General features: G+C 36.0%; 1 protein-coding gene across 2 annotated transcripts in view; it reads right to left on the reverse strand.

The window, feature by feature from the left end:
* GALNT3 (polypeptide N-acetylgalactosaminyltransferase 3) overlaps positions 1–10,229 on the reverse strand; it is a 30,252-nt gene extending 20,023 nt beyond the window's left edge. For both annotated transcript variants that reach the window (XM_056797217.1, XM_056797216.1), the window contains exon 1: positions 9,613–10,229. In XM_056797217.1, the coding sequence (XP_056653195.1) occupies positions 9,613–10,121 (509 nt within the window). In that variant the 5' untranslated portion in view covers positions 10,122–10,229. The remainder of the gene's footprint in view (positions 1–9,612) is intronic.
* Positions 10,230–15,830: the final 5,601 nt, after the last annotated feature.

Below are 15,830 nucleotides of genomic sequence, written 5' to 3' on the forward strand. Positions count from 1 at the left end.
ACCCAGGAAATCTAGGAGTCGCACTCAACTTTTCATTAACCCCTACTTCCTATACATCCAACTGAATGTCAAATTTGTCAAGTACCCCATCATCGACCTCTCTTACATCTGTCTCCTTCTGGCTTCCTACACCAAAACATAGAGGTGTATACAGACACCTTCAGCTCCTTTTGCCCAGGAAAATCCTAATTGCTCTCCATACATCTAGATACTCCCTCCCATTATATATTGTTGCCAAACTTATTTCTAAACTTCCAGTCTGACCATACTACATTCTGCTCAAAAACCTTTAATAATGCATTTTAAATAGATCCTCAACCCAGCAATACCATTACTAGATCTGTATCTCAAAGAGATTTTCAAAAAAAGGGGAAAGGACCTATATGTACAAATATATTTATAATATCTCTTTTTGTACTGGCCAAGAATTGGAAATTGAGGGTATGCCCATCAAAGTGCTTGCCTTCTCAAGGAGAGAGGAAAGGAAGGAAGAAAAGAGAGAATTTGGGACTCAATAAAAAAAAATGATTTAAAATTGTTTTAACATGTAATTGGAAAAAATAAAATCAACAAATTTTTAAAAATTAAATAAAGGTACATTAGGAAGTAGAAGGAAAAAGCACTCTTCAAAGATATGGAGCCAGGAAAAGGCCTCATATAGACTGTAATCTTTAGTTGAATCTTGAAGGAAATCAGGAATTCCAAGATGAAAGCTAAAGGTATCACAAAATAATCATTGTAACACTCTTCAAGAGCTGGAAAGTGTTGCCCATCAATAGAAGAACAGTTAAAAAGTAACCTCTAGTCTAGTAGTAATAGCAAAGGAATATTAATCATGTAGCAAGAAATTACAAAAATGAGGAATTCAGACAAATATGGGATGATTTGTAAGAATGAGTGCAGAGTGAAATTAAGCAGAACAAGAGAAACACACTATGACAACAGCATAAATGAAAAAATAACCAAAAGGAATAAAGTTAAAGTTGGATGAAATGAAAAGTCAATTGACAATGGACAAAAGATATTAAAACATACCTTTCCTCTTGAGCCAAGAAAATACTAAAGCAAAATATTATATACATTTTCAGAGATAGTCATTCCAAAGAATTTCTGGTTTAAATATTCCTTTTTGTTTTAAGATGTTTAATCAGTGAGGGCTGGGGATAAAATCACCATAAAAAGACAAACCAATAAAATGTTTTGTTTCTTAAATCTGGTCTTGATAAGGTCTTTGTAGACCCATATCTGACTCTTTAGATACTTCTCATTTTCTTCTTTCAGGAATCATTTTGTGATTGCATCATCAAAATTTAGTTCTTAAAAACTTCTCATTCCTTTTTTGAGCCTACTTTGCTTTAGGATTGTTAGACCATGGAATCCTACAGATTTTGTCTCTGAAATGTTCTTTGAAATATAGGGTACTTACTTTGCCTAAATTCTAACAAGATCTCTGAGATAGTGTGGTACATTATTCCCAAGGTTTCTACCCTTTCTATTTTGAGATGCAGTTCCTCTTGGTTGAAGCAGCTCCACACTAGCTCTCCCAAAACTGTTTTCTTAACTATCTGAAGGACAGATTTATTAAGAATTTAACAAATGCTCTGCCTTCCATAGAGGGGCCTCCAGCGAAGTTTAGATAGTCTAAACTCCTCATCTCAACTAAATCCTGCCCCTATTCCAGATTAACGTCAAGAATATGCATCAGCATGCATCAAAATTTGGACACTAATGCATTGCTGGTCGAGTTGTGAATTGATCCAACCATTCTGGATGGCAATTTGGAACTATGCCCAAAGGACACTAAAAGACTGCCTGCCCTTTGATCCAGCCATATTTGCGTTTGTACCCCAAAGAGATAAGGAAAAAGACTAGTACAAGAATATTCATAGCTGCACTCTTTGTGGTGGCAAAAAAATTGGAAAACAAAGGGATGCCCTTCAATTGAGGAATGGCTGAAAAAATTATTGTATTTGTTGGTGATGGAATACTATTGTGCTCAAAGGAATAATAAAGTGGAGGAATTCCATGTGAACTGGAATGACCTCCAGGAATTGATGCAGAGAGAGAAGCAGAAAAGAACATTATACACAGAGATTGATACACTGCGGTAAAATCGAATGTAATGTAATTCTCTACTAACAGCAATGCAATGATCCAGAACTATTTGGAGAGACCTATGAGAAAGAACACTATCCACATGCAGAGGAACAAATGTGGGAAAAGAAACACAGAAGAAAAACAATTGCTTGATCACATGGGTCGATGGGGCTATGACTGGGAAAGTAGGCTCTAAATGATCACCCTAGTGCAAATATTAATAATATGGAAGTGGGTCTTGATCAATGACACATGTTAAACCCAGTGGAATTGTGCATCAGATACAGGAAGGGGGTGGGGAAAGAGGAGGTAAAGAAAATGAGTCTTGTAACCATAGGAAAATATTCTAAATCATCTAATTAAATGAAATTTAAAAATAAATAAATAATTAAAAAAAAAAAAAGAATATACATCATTGGGAGCAGCTGGGTAGCTCAGTGGATTGAGAGCCAGGCCTAAAGGCAGGAGGTCCTAGGTTCAAATCTGGCCTCAGACACTTCCCAACTGTTTGACCCTGAGCAAGTCTCTTAACCCCCATTGCCTAGCCCTTACTGCTCTTTTGCCTTGGAACTGATACACAGTATTGATTCCAAGATGGAAGGTAAGGATTAAAATACAACAACCAAAAAAAAGAATATACATCATTCATTTACTCCCATTGACTGGATAGTCTATATGTTCCTACTCCCCTCTCCCATTCCTTTTACCTAATTTAACCTAATGTTCAATAATTAAAACATTATAAACTAAGCATACTAGAAGTTTATAATTTATTTCAAAGAAACTAGAGAAACTGAATTGGTGTTAGGGGAGTGGAGAAACTTCTTGCAAATAAGACCATTTTCATAATTATACAAAGAACTTTTTTTAAAGAAAACCTAGCACCACAAATTTCAATGACAATAAAATTGTAATATCAAAGACAAACCTTAATTGATTTTTCTTTTTTGTTACTACCTGTCCCTTAGTCACACTTTTCATTCTAACTTTTGTTTGCATGTTGTCCTGCCTTCAATGGATGTTACTACACTACTTTTGGTGTTCATGGCATAAGATTATGTAAGCCCTGAATTTTTTTCCTTTTTAGTAACTAAATCCTATATCTTATATAAATCTGGCAAGGCCTTTGTTTTGTTTACCTCCTCAGTATGACAAGTTTAACTCATTTTATAAAGTTCTTTCCCAATTCATCAGAAAGATCTAATTTACATCATCTCAGAGTGGCCTGGGCCTGGAGCTAAATCCTAAAGTGACTAAAGTACTTGGAAACAAACTTTTGACTTTCAAGCTACATCAGATCAATTCTTGATAGCAAATTTTTATAGGAGGATAGGAACTAGATTTTTATTTAATACAATGAAGTTTCTAGGTGAGGAACACCCTCTACCAGAGCATATTTGTACCTTCTCTGCAATTTATAGACTTTGGGAAATACCAAGGGAACTAAGATAAGTGAATTCCCCAGCCACACTATCAGTCAGACAAGCATTAACATATACAGAGCCAATATATACAAAAGGTAGGAAGGACTATGTTTCCCTGGCTCTGATGCCAAGTATCTGTCCATTACAGGGAAATAACAAGGGCACTGATGGACTTATGAAGGAAAAGGCTATCTACTACACAGAAGGAAGTGACAGAATCTGAATGCAGATTTAAGCATAAAACTTCACTTTATTTCTTCTATGAATTTTTCTCCAGTGTAAGTAATATGTCTTTCACAATATGATGACGTGGAAATGTGTTGTATCATAACACATATATGACCTATATCATATCACCTGCTCTTTGGGGGAGGGGAGAGGGTTGAGAGAGGAAAAGAACATGGATCACAAAATGTCAGGAAATGACTATTAAAATTTATATTGACATGTAATCTGGGGAAAAATAAAAAAATAAACTTGGAAAGGGTAGGGATTTGGAGGGAGGAAAAGGAAACATTACTGGAAGATTAGCTGGATACATCTGAATCTCTAGTGCACTGAAAAAAAATGAACTATCAAATTTGCAGATTTCACAAAGCAGTGGCGCAGGTGCAGAGGCAGCACAGGGAGGGCTGCTCCATTCCCCCTCTCCACAGCACCCAGGGACAGTTTTTGCATGCCAGATCCCTCTGTCCAGTCACCCAATGAGAATACTTCCTCCCTCTGATGTCTGGGGTAATTCAGGGGCTCACAGGCAGCCTGAAGTTGCACTTTGGATCCCCTAATATCAAAAACGTTCCCCAAAGCTGAGTTAGAACATGGAGCCAGATCCAAAATGATGAAATTTAACAGGGATAAATATAAAAGTTTATACTTAGATTTAAAAATATAATTAGACAACATTCTCAAGAAGAACAAAGTGTTTTAAGGGACTACAGCCTCAATAAGAAATGACAATGGGAAATGGCACTAAGAAAACTGTTAGTTTACACTGAATTCAAATAAGAAGTATCCAGGACTAGGGACAATGGTAATGAAGCTAGGTGATGGAGTTAAGTGATGCCAGGCTCAGAGTCAGGAAGACTCAGCTTCCTGAGTTCAAATCTGACCTCACAATTACTAGATGTGTGGCCCTGAGCAAGTAACCTCACCCTGTGTGCTTCAGTTCCTCATCTGTAAAATGAGCAGAAGAAAGGAGCAAACCACATTACCAAGAAAACACTAAATGTGATCACAATGAGTCTATAGTTAGAATTAGGGAAGAAATAATTCTGCTACAGTCAGTCCATGTCAGAATCCTACAGACTCCAGAAGGAGAACATTTTGGAAGGATGTTGGAGAGATAAGAGTATGTCCTAAGGAAGGCAACCAGAAGGAATTTATATTCTATGATAATTGAAGAAACTGGGGATATTTAGTCTTAAGAAGAGAATATTCAGGAGGGACATGATAGCAGCATTTGATTTAACTGAAAGGTTGATATATGGAAAGATTAAATTACTTCTTGTCTCCAGATAGCAGAATTAGGAGCAGTAGGATTAGTAGTAGGAAAAGAGGTAAATTCAGATTTGGTATAAGGAAAAATTTACCATTATTAAGAGCTATGTATACGTGGAAGATGATGCCTTAGAAGTCTATGGATTCCCCCCTTGCTCTTGAGTCTTCAAGTAAAAATTGAATGACTACTTATAGGTATGTTGAATGAGGTATTCTAACGCAGATATGGGTTGGAGTAGGAGGCTTCTAACTTGGATTCTGGATTGAAGGCCAAAGTAGTGTGACTCAAAATTAACAATTCCCTCTTTTATTCTAACTATAATTTAAAAGTAATGGGCTTTCCTAAATCAAGGACCCATCCTATTTAAATGCAGAATATATAGTAATGAAAAATAATATGGACAAAAATGCAAGCCTGACTTTTTAGTATGACACATGGAAAACACGAACAAAAATGCCATAAAACTCCATATTATAGATTTTTCAGGACAAAAATGTAAAAGTCTGGTGTTTTTATTGTTTTATAAGTATTCTCTGTGTTAAAAACAAAAAATGTTTTTAACACAGAGAAGTGTTTAGAACAGAGGGAGCAGTGATGAGAGTTTTTAAATACTAATACCTCACATAACTCATTCATACAAAACTAAACAAAAATACACATATACACTTGAAAACTAAAATAAATATGAAAATTTAAACTCATTGTCTTCTAAAAATCTTACCATTTTCTTTTACTGTTAAGTTTAAGCTATAATTTTGGGTATTGTGCCTGCAGCTTCTAAATATAAGTAAAAAGTAAATATGTAAGCATCAAAGCCAATATTTTCACCAAATTTCGCTACAGGATCAATTTTTCTCAGACACTGCATAGCTGTGGGACCCTAGGCAAGGAACTCAAGTCTCACTGCCTAGCCCTCATTCTTCTGCCTTAGAACCACTACACAATATTCAATCTGTGATCAGATGGAATGAATGGGTTTACGGAAAAAAAAAAAAGGAACCCATTTTCAATTTAAATAATTTCCATGGAACAAAGAGTAAAAAGTGCTTCTTTTTAAATAATGTTTTTAAATCCCACATAAATCCTTTAAAGTGGCAAAATTAAAATAATATAATTTGTTACACATATACATTTTTGAAATTTACCCCTGAAACTGGGACCTTTCAGTTCCCACCTTGAAGAGGATCTAAAGATAGTCATCTTTTTTGATGGATTATTAGGTGTAATAAAACAATGAATTCTTCAAATGGACATTAGCAGACACTGTTTGTTATTTTTCACTCGTTTTTGCTTCAAAGTAAACTAAGAAATTAAATTTCAATTGAGTTAGTACTGAACAATCTGGAATTGTTGGATATCTATGTATTTTTAAATAATCAGTAATTGTTAAATTAATGATTAATAGCAACAAAAGCTAATTTTACACATAGAAGAAGAAAATAGGGAAGGGTTTGGGGTAATAGAAAGCATGATTTCTCAACATTATGCTGGAAATGTGCCCATTTCAATCAAAAAAGATACCATGATGAAAAGTGAAAATTTATAATGACAAGTTTGTGGAATGGACAATTTCTCTCTTAAACACGAATCCCAAATCAGTAGCATGAAACAGTAGATGTCTTCATACTAGCCTGCAAAAAGCAAACTGCATTCCATATGCTGTTTTACATATATATATATATATATATATATATATATATATATATATACAGATATGCATATGTGTAGATGCATGTGTGTGTGTGTATAAAGAGAACGAAAAAAAAGAGAAAGCTAAGGGAGAACACTTAGAAAATGTGGGTACTTTGAGAGTCACATTTTGAATGCTGAAAGATATTTTGAATGTTTTTATTCTCAGAAAAAGGCAACCCCTACTTCCACAGCCCCTAATATCAGAACTAAAACATTCTATAGATCTTCTTTCATCTCCTTATAACATTCCTGTAAGAATTATATCAATTGACATAAGATCATAAAGAAGAGACTAGATAGAGAAAAAAACAAAACAAAACAAAAGAAAACCATCTTGCCAACTTCAATTTCAAGTGTAATACTGGTTTAAGGAGAAAAATCTAAGCAGATAGGTCTAGGTAATTAGGTTTCCCCACCCCCAATCTATTTCACTGCCAAAAGTGAATGCTAAAACAGGAAAGGCAGGGGTGTGCACATTATTTGCTTACATTTTATACTTATCTTGTACCCTTAAACTCAACAAGTATACTGATAACAATGGTATTTATTTTTTAAACCCTTGCTTTCTGTCTTGGTAATAACTCTAAGACAGAAGGGCAAGGCCTAGGCAAAATTTAAGTGATTTGCCCAAGGTCACAAAACTAGTTAAGTATCTGTGGCCACAACTGAACCCAGTTCCTCCCTTCTCTAGGCAGAGCTCTCAATCCACTGAGCCATCTAGATGACCCAAGGTATTTATTCTAACAATTTTTTAGTTTACCCAATAACCTTTAATATTACCTCATTCATATGTGAAAAACATAGGAAACTTCCAACAAGAATGACAAAAGCTATGTATGCAAACTAATCAAACTACCAGATATAAGGCTTCCAAAATTATTTTTTATAAATCTTATCGGGCAGAGAAAATAACTCCAAATATTCATTGGCACAAAAGGAAATGGATTTCAAGAAACTGCAAGTGACTATTAAATCTTAGAGGCCAAAACCAAGATGGAAATAACTGTACCAGGATAACCTGAAAAAGGAATTTTATCAGATAAACTACAAAGCCTATTAGTATTATTCTTGTGGGATTTTTTACATCTTCTAAAAGTTCAATTATACTTAAATACCTTTATTGTCAATATTTCTGTGAGATAGGAAGATATGTGATAGATTGTCTTCCCTTTATAATGAAATGTTTCACAAACCTGTATACACACTATATATATACATATTTATACATATATATATATATATACATGCTCATATTATAGCTAGAACACTATTAAGTTATATATCTGTAAATGTATTTATATGCAAACACATAGAATATTTATATGAATATATATAAACATATATATATATATCAGACTACAGAGTTCCTTCTAACATGAATATGAGTTTGTGCAAAGTGTGTGTTTACAGTGTGTTCAGATTTGTGAAGTATTTCATACATATTAATTCGTGCTAGAGATATATGTCATATATATTGTGAAAATGAAACAAGAAATAAGTTCTGAACTTTCTGCCACTGTGTTGGAACAAGCAGCAGTGGGAATATCAAGGGAGAAGAAATTGTCAAGACTGACAGTTGGTGGGGGAAGGGGCACCTGGGAGTGGCAGTTGGGTCTTGTGACTAGCACTTCCTTCCTGCCAGGCCTTTCTTCCTTCCTGGTGTTGGAGGTGGGAGGAGTGTTGGCTTCCCAGGCTGGATTTGGAGTGTCTCTTCTCGGTTCAGCCCAAAGACACAGGCTCAATCAACTCTTAAGATTAGAACTGTTCTTGTTGCTTTCTGTCTACTGCTAAGATTCTTAAATTGACAAAACTAAGAAGAGGATGGGTGTGGGAGAAACCCTCCACCAGCCTATGAGGCCGGGCCTCAGCTCCAAGCTGAGGAAGGCTCCAACCTTATTTAGGGACATCCTTTGTTCCTCTTTCCTGATACCTCTAAAATCCGAACTGGTTATTAAACTTTATCTTATTTGAATTCGCAGTCAGATAAGTGGATTATCTTTTCTGAGGCATAGAAAGAGCTGAACATCAGTTCAGTCATTCAATGACAGACAGTCCTTATCGGACCCCTGCTGCTTCTTCTCGGCAGGGGGCATATCCTTTGCCTCACTGAAGCATTATTCCTTCTCCCTTAAACTCCTCCATACCCAGCTACAAACCTTCCATATCCCTCGTTTTTCCAATTCCCCATCTTCCTCAATAAATATAACAATACCTTCCAGTTCTAATAAACTATGAGCCAGATGAACCTAGAATTTAGTCTCTTAGTTTCTAGGCTATGTGTCTTTAACTTTCCCCAAAAGTGAAACGGTGAGCTAGAATTGGAAAAACCTGTGTTCAAAGCCATCCTTATGAGACATTTACGAGCTGTGTTATCCTGGGCAAGTCACTTAACCTTTATCTGTCTCTGTTTCCTCAAAAAGAGGATAATAATAGCCTCCAACACTCAGGGTTGTCAAGATAAAACAGAATTACTAAAAATGCAATACCATTTTTAAAGTGCTACAAACCTTAAAGCACTATATAAATGCTAGCTATTATGATTATGGATTTGAAGTCAGGAAAACTTGGCTAAAACACCTGCTATGTGTGTGATTCTAAGCAATTTGCTTACCCTTTCTGGAATTCAATCTCATCAGTAAAATGGAAGTGGGTAGGGTGGACAACAAAGGAAAGGGGTTGGATTTAACAACTCCTAAATTCTAATATTCCTTAAGCTCTAAAACTTCAGTACTATGTCATTATTTGTAATAACAGCAACAACAACAAAAGGTTACTTATATATTGAGCTTAAAGCTATTTGTCAAAAAGGTGCCATTAGACATTAGCTGAAATTTCTAGGTGTTGACTTAAACATTCTAAGATTGTTGTGAATAGTAAAACCACAGATTGTCTTCCACATACTCAGGAGGTCGAGTGTCTGGTCCAAGGTCTCGGTGCAACGAAATCCGGTCACTTACAAAAGCATTAAAACAGTGTTTGATTTCCCCTCTCTCTTTTTCTTTTTGTTCTTCAGGACTTAAATTGTCTGGCTTGAATGGTTTTCCAGAAGCACCAGGGGCATTGGAGTCCTGAGGTGGGCGATCTAGAAGAGGCTTCAATTCAGCTGCTGTGTAATATCCTTGCAAACATGGTCTATTCCCAGCATCATTATTTTCTCTAAGAGGGGCTTTTATCTGCAATTTGGGCATTGCATCTTTAATATTGTTCACAGCTTCCAGCATTAGATCAAACATCTTGTTTTTATTTTTCTCCATCCCTGATATATCTTTGGAATCTTGGACACTTACTTCTCTTTGCATTAAAATCAAAAACACCATAAAGAAAAAAATCACCGCACCAAACTTCCATAACTTTTTGTGGTGAAAAAGTTTTTTACAGAATAGTTTTATCAGTAGTCTTAAGTGAGCCATTCTGACATTAACAGTTTGTCACTTGAAAAATAACAGTTATAACTTCCTCTATTACTTGTGTTCTTTATCATAGATTTGCTTGCCAAAAGGCTTCTTGAAATGGTAATACCTAGGGGAAAAAAATAGGTAGCATTAGTATATATGCAACCTAAAGACAAATCAAGATACTTTTTTGCATTTTGTGATTTCTCACAAAGCAATAATGTTTGGGGAAACCTTTCTCTTTCTTTTTTTTTAATAAAGGAATAAATCCATTTAATTTATTACCAAAAGATAATCCAATTGGGTTAATTTTGGGGGACAGGAGTTCCAAAAGAAAACATGTAATTATGGGTAAATCAGCTAAAGATATGAAAAATAAGTAAATAATAAATCTACATTCCCAAACCTGGGTGGGAGGGTCTATTATTATCTCTGTTTTACAACTGAGGAAACTGAGGCAGGTAGCAATTAATTAACTTACCCAGGATCACATAGCTGGTGTTTAATAAGGATTTGAACTTGAGTTCCTTAACTATGCCACTCACTCATGGATTTAGTTTTAGAAAGTTAGGGATGGATGGCCCAGAATCTAAGAGAATAAATTCTAGTTTAATATGAATTAATATAAACTAGAATAAATTCTAGTTTAAAATAATATATATATTATATACAATATAATAAAAATAAATCTATATTTCTAGCCCCCACATTGCTATGATCAGGACAGTTCTAAACTCAACACAGTGAAAGCTATCTTTTAACTATTATTAAATGAGTAAAGAGAATTCAATCTGCCTAGTAAATAAACTTGTTTATTCTTTGAAGCAATAATAAAGATATGTTTTTATTGGTAGCATTTGCAAAGCTTGAAACTATAGAGAAAGATGAGGAAAAACAAATTCATGAATCATGAGACTTCCCTACACTCAGTACACTCCCATGGCTCTACATAGCTTCTAGAACAACTCATTAACTCATCTCCTTAGTTTTCAAAGCCTCCAGTGCCCAGTCTGAAGTCAAGAAGACTCTTCTTCCTGAGTTCAAATCTGGCCTTAGACACTTACTAGCTGGCCCTAATCAAATAACTTAATCCTCTTTACCTCAGTTTTCTCGTCTGTAAATGAGCTGGAGATGGAAATGGCAAACCACTCCAAAATCTTTACCAAGACAATCCCAGATGAGATCAAGAACAGTCAGACATGACTGAACAACAATGACAACAATCTGGCCCCAACCAATCATTCCAGTCTCACTGAACATTAATCTTTCTTTTAAACTCTGCAGTCCAGCCAAACTAAATTATCTCTGTTCTTCACCTGTAACACTACATGTGCCATCTCTATGCCTTTGCACTGACTGTCCCACATGCTCAGAAAGTACTCCCTTATTATCTCTGCATTATAGAGTACTCTTTCCTTAAGACATAGGTCAAGTACCATCTTCTGCATGATCTTTCTTTCTTTCAATGACCTTTCTTGATCTTCCCAACTACTAGTTCTCTCCCTCTCACATTACCTTGTATTTAACTATTTTGTATACATATTTACTTTCTCTTTAAGTTGTATGTACTCATGTGTACTTGTTTCTCCCATTAGAATGTAAGTTCCTTGGAAATAGGAATTGTTATAGTTTTTTTACTTATATTCTATTTAGTACTTTCACAATGCCTGGCACAGAGTAAGCAATGAATAAATACTTGAGGGGTTTTAAATTTTGTTTTAGAATTTAGGTTTTCAACAGATGCAAACACTATCTAGACAGGCATTTTTTAAAAAATGGGTTTGAGCTTTTCAAAAGCTTATTACCAGCTAAAAGGCTTAGGTTCAACATGTCTATTTTCACAATAGGTTTGGGTCAAACTGTTCTGCCAACATGAACATGATGAATCCCTGATTATGACAGTAGATATGTATAGAACAAATCTAACAAGCACCATCTTCCAGGAAGCAATTCTGGGAAGGAAGTAAGCCATTGATGAGCCTGTTCTGGGTCATCTAGTCAGGAAAACTAGAGATTCTGTCACAGCTGCTAAAGGTAGTTTGATGAGAAAGAAGAATTAAAGGCAGGAGAGGGCTGGAGCCAACTCTAATCAGCTCTAACTGATTTAAAAAATTGAAGCATGAATGTTTACAGTTTGGAAATTAGAAAACTACAAATCAGGACTCAATTTACAGAAAAAATATTAATAATGCAGTTTAAACTTAAAGGTGTTATTTGTGTACATTGCCCCCAAAGATAGTTTATTAACCATATAGCAGTCCATCTACCTTTGCATAAAGGCCAATATTAATACCCCCCCCCCAAAAAAAACACCAACTGCCAAAAAGGCATGAAAATCTGTCTTTTTTTTTTGCTCTTGTCCTACATTAACTTTAAAGTGTGTAATTAGAATCTTTTACCCTAAAAACTATGATCCCCAGCAAAACTCTGATTCTCAGCACCCTACTCACTTCCTGTCATTATGTGCTGATGTAGAAAGGATATAAATTGGGTGTAGTTCCTTCCATCTCTGATTCTCTTTCCTTCCTGTTGAGGTTTTGGTGGAGGGGGGATTTTTGAGTAGAGAAACTTAGTCATGTGGTTCTGTTTTGTCAGATAACAAACTTTAAAAAATAATACTTGAAGTATTGGACATTAATTTAAATCCTACATTTATGGCAACCAGAAGTTGGATTCAGAACCCTTAATTCTCTCTGAGTAGATTAGTTTGAAAAGAAATCATATTTCTCTGCCTCTCCCCCACCTCCATGGGGAACTCTCTTCAAGGTTTTCCAGGCATTGCTGCTGCTGATCCTATCTCCCTGTCTGGGTGGTCCCAGGCGAGCTCCTCCAGCTCTTCCTCTGCCTGCTGCTGTTACTGCTGCTAACAAGCAGGGAGTCCTTGGAGCTGTTCTCCAAATAAGATGGGAAAGTATAAATCCCTTTTTCCCTTATATTGCCAACACCTGAGTATGTGCTAGATGCTTGCCTTGGAAGCCCGAGTGTGTTTCCTTTAGGCAATAAGTAGTCTCCTAAAGGGCTTTTACCTGAGGGGAGCTTCTACCCTGTTAACTCCCTATCCATGTGGCAAGGGAAGCAAGCTTCTCCCTGGTGTTTTTGCCCCTAGTGTGGAGAAGGAAGGTTACTCTTCCAAACAGGAAGTAGAATTGCAAGCATGGCCCACTCTATGGAAGAGCTGTGCATTACCTATCTCAAACAGCTCCCAGTTTTAGGATGTATTTTCTTCCTACCATTCCTGGGAGCAGTGGTGCTTGTAACTAGTTTGGGTAATCCTATAATCCTCCCCCCTTTCAGGGGAGAAATTAATCTCCCTACACCCCCTTGCCATTCTGGCCTACACAGTCTCTACAATACATTCAACATGGGATTTCTCCATACTATGTTCAGAGCAGAATTCTCCCTCACTATGGGAGATCCCAGAGGTGTGACCAAAAGGAACTTACATGGATGATGAAACCTTAAAGAGTCTGGAGGTGGATTTTAAGCCTTTTCAGACTCCATTGTTTTATGGAAATCTCTGTTAACGGAATTGGAAAAAAAAAAAACCAAACAACTCTTGAATTCAGTGCCTGTATCCTGTTACATTTATTGTATTTGCTGATTGCTTGTTTTAAGATTTTATTTTGTTTGTTAAGTTCTGTTACACTGAACCACTTTAAGCGACTATGTTTTGACAATTAGCTATATATTCTATTGCACTGTTTTTATTTGTACCTTTCTCCTATGACTGGACTGGAGAAGATACCATTGTAAAAGTATCTTTGAGTTGTTTGTAACAAGATGTAAAGGTCCATTTAGTAGCTAAAGTGAAATGCTATAACACTACTTCTTGCATCCACATTAAAATGGATGAGACATATAAAAGACATGCCTTTAGAGATGTTACAGTCCCATGCTAAAGGAGAGAGAAAACCCAAGGGGCTGGTTACCCTGTGATGTGTTATAGTCTCATAGTTTTCCTAAGGGGCATGACACCCCTAAATGGCCCCCAAAATTGAGCATTTCAGTCAAGATTAAAAACCATGAGCTTCAGTGGCTACCTGAGTGGATCTGAGTGTTGGTCAACACCTTCCTCAGGGGGGATTGTATAACTATCATAGGGATTGCAATACCCTCCTCAGAGGAGACTATAATCATAGGGGTTGTTTAATTGTCATAAAACTAAAAAAAATCTTTTAAGAAAGAAACATTTCAGGGAAAGGAACTCAATAACTCTTTGGATATAGAAGATGAATTGTTTAAAGTAGGCACCATGACGATGTCTGAAGAAACCTCCACAGCATCAGAAGACCCAGAATGAACCATGGAGTATAATTGATTGAACTGTGGGGGGTTGTAACACATTTATTTTGTATGAATATTTTTATGCCAAAGGGAACTTCCCCCTAATTAGATTTTTTTGTCAATGGTCCTAACAATCATTGGTTTTGTTCTCTTTCCCTTTTACTGGCAAATTATTGTAATTTATAAGTTAGTTATGTTTACATGATCAACTAGGGAGACTAGTCTCCCAAAGGATCCCAGGAAAGAGTGTGTAATTAGAATCTATTACCCTAAAAACTATGATCCCCAGCAAAACTATGATTCCCAGCACCCTACTCACTTCCTGTTGCTACATGCTGCCGTAGACAGGATATAAATTGGGTGTAGTTCTGTCTCTGGCTCTTTTTCCTTCCTGTCAAGGTTTTGGTGGAGTGGGGAACTTGGGGCAAGTAGAAAAACTTAGTCATGTGGTTCTGTTTTGTCAGATAATAAACTTCATAAAAATAATACTTGATGTATTGGACATTAATTTAAATCTTACAAAGGGAAGTATTATTTTCAAAAATGGAATTGTTCCAATTTAACAGACATTAAGAACCTTGCTTAAGACACTCAGTTTCTCAATTCTAGGCATTTTCACTAAATTTCCCTCATGACCAGAATTCAATCTTTTCATCCCTGCCTCTTGGCTTCCTCAAATCTCATTCAACATCTCATCTTCTACAAGAAGCCTTTTCCTGATCCCTCTTAATTCTAGTATCTTCCCTCTGTTAATTATCTCCTTCCAAGTGAAGTCATAATCTACTTCTTTCCATTAGTGAGACAAAGGATTCTTTTTGAGGAAGGAAACAAGTATATATGAAATACCTACTATGTGAGGGCAGCTAGTTGGCTCAGAGTCAGACCTGGAGTTGGGAGGTCCTGAATTAAAATTAGACCTTGGATACTTCCTATTTGTGTGACCCTGAGAAAGTAATTTAACCTGAACTGCCTAGTCCCTACCACTTTTCTGCCTTGGAACTGATACTTAGTATTGATTCTTAATGGGAAAGGGTTAAAAAACCTACTGTGTCAGACACTTTGCTAATTGCTAATACATTTGATTCTCCAAAGGTAGGTGTTGTTATGATTCCCATTTTATAGTTAAAGAAACTGAGAGACAGCAGTTAACTGTTTTGCCCCAGGTTTCACAGCTATAGTATCTGAGGACACATTTAAACTTAATTCTTCCTTACTCTAGACTTAGTACTGTCCACTGCACAATCTAACTGTCTCTTTGCAATATAAAATAATCTTTCATTCTCAGGTAAAATTCTAGTGAGATTATGTAGGGTCTAAAAGACCAAGCCAATAAGTTTATATTTTATCGTTGATGATACAAGAAGCCAGTTAAGGTTTCTGAATGGAAGAGAGATGTGATCAGAACTTTGTCCTATCATTGGGGATGGGGGAGCCCTAAGGAAG

The sequence above is a fragment of the Monodelphis domestica genome, chromosome 4 (assembly GCF_027887165.1).
Source record: "Monodelphis domestica isolate mMonDom1 chromosome 4, mMonDom1.pri, whole genome shotgun sequence".
Taxonomy (NCBI): Eukaryota; Metazoa; Chordata; class Mammalia; order Didelphimorphia; family Didelphidae; genus Monodelphis; species Monodelphis domestica.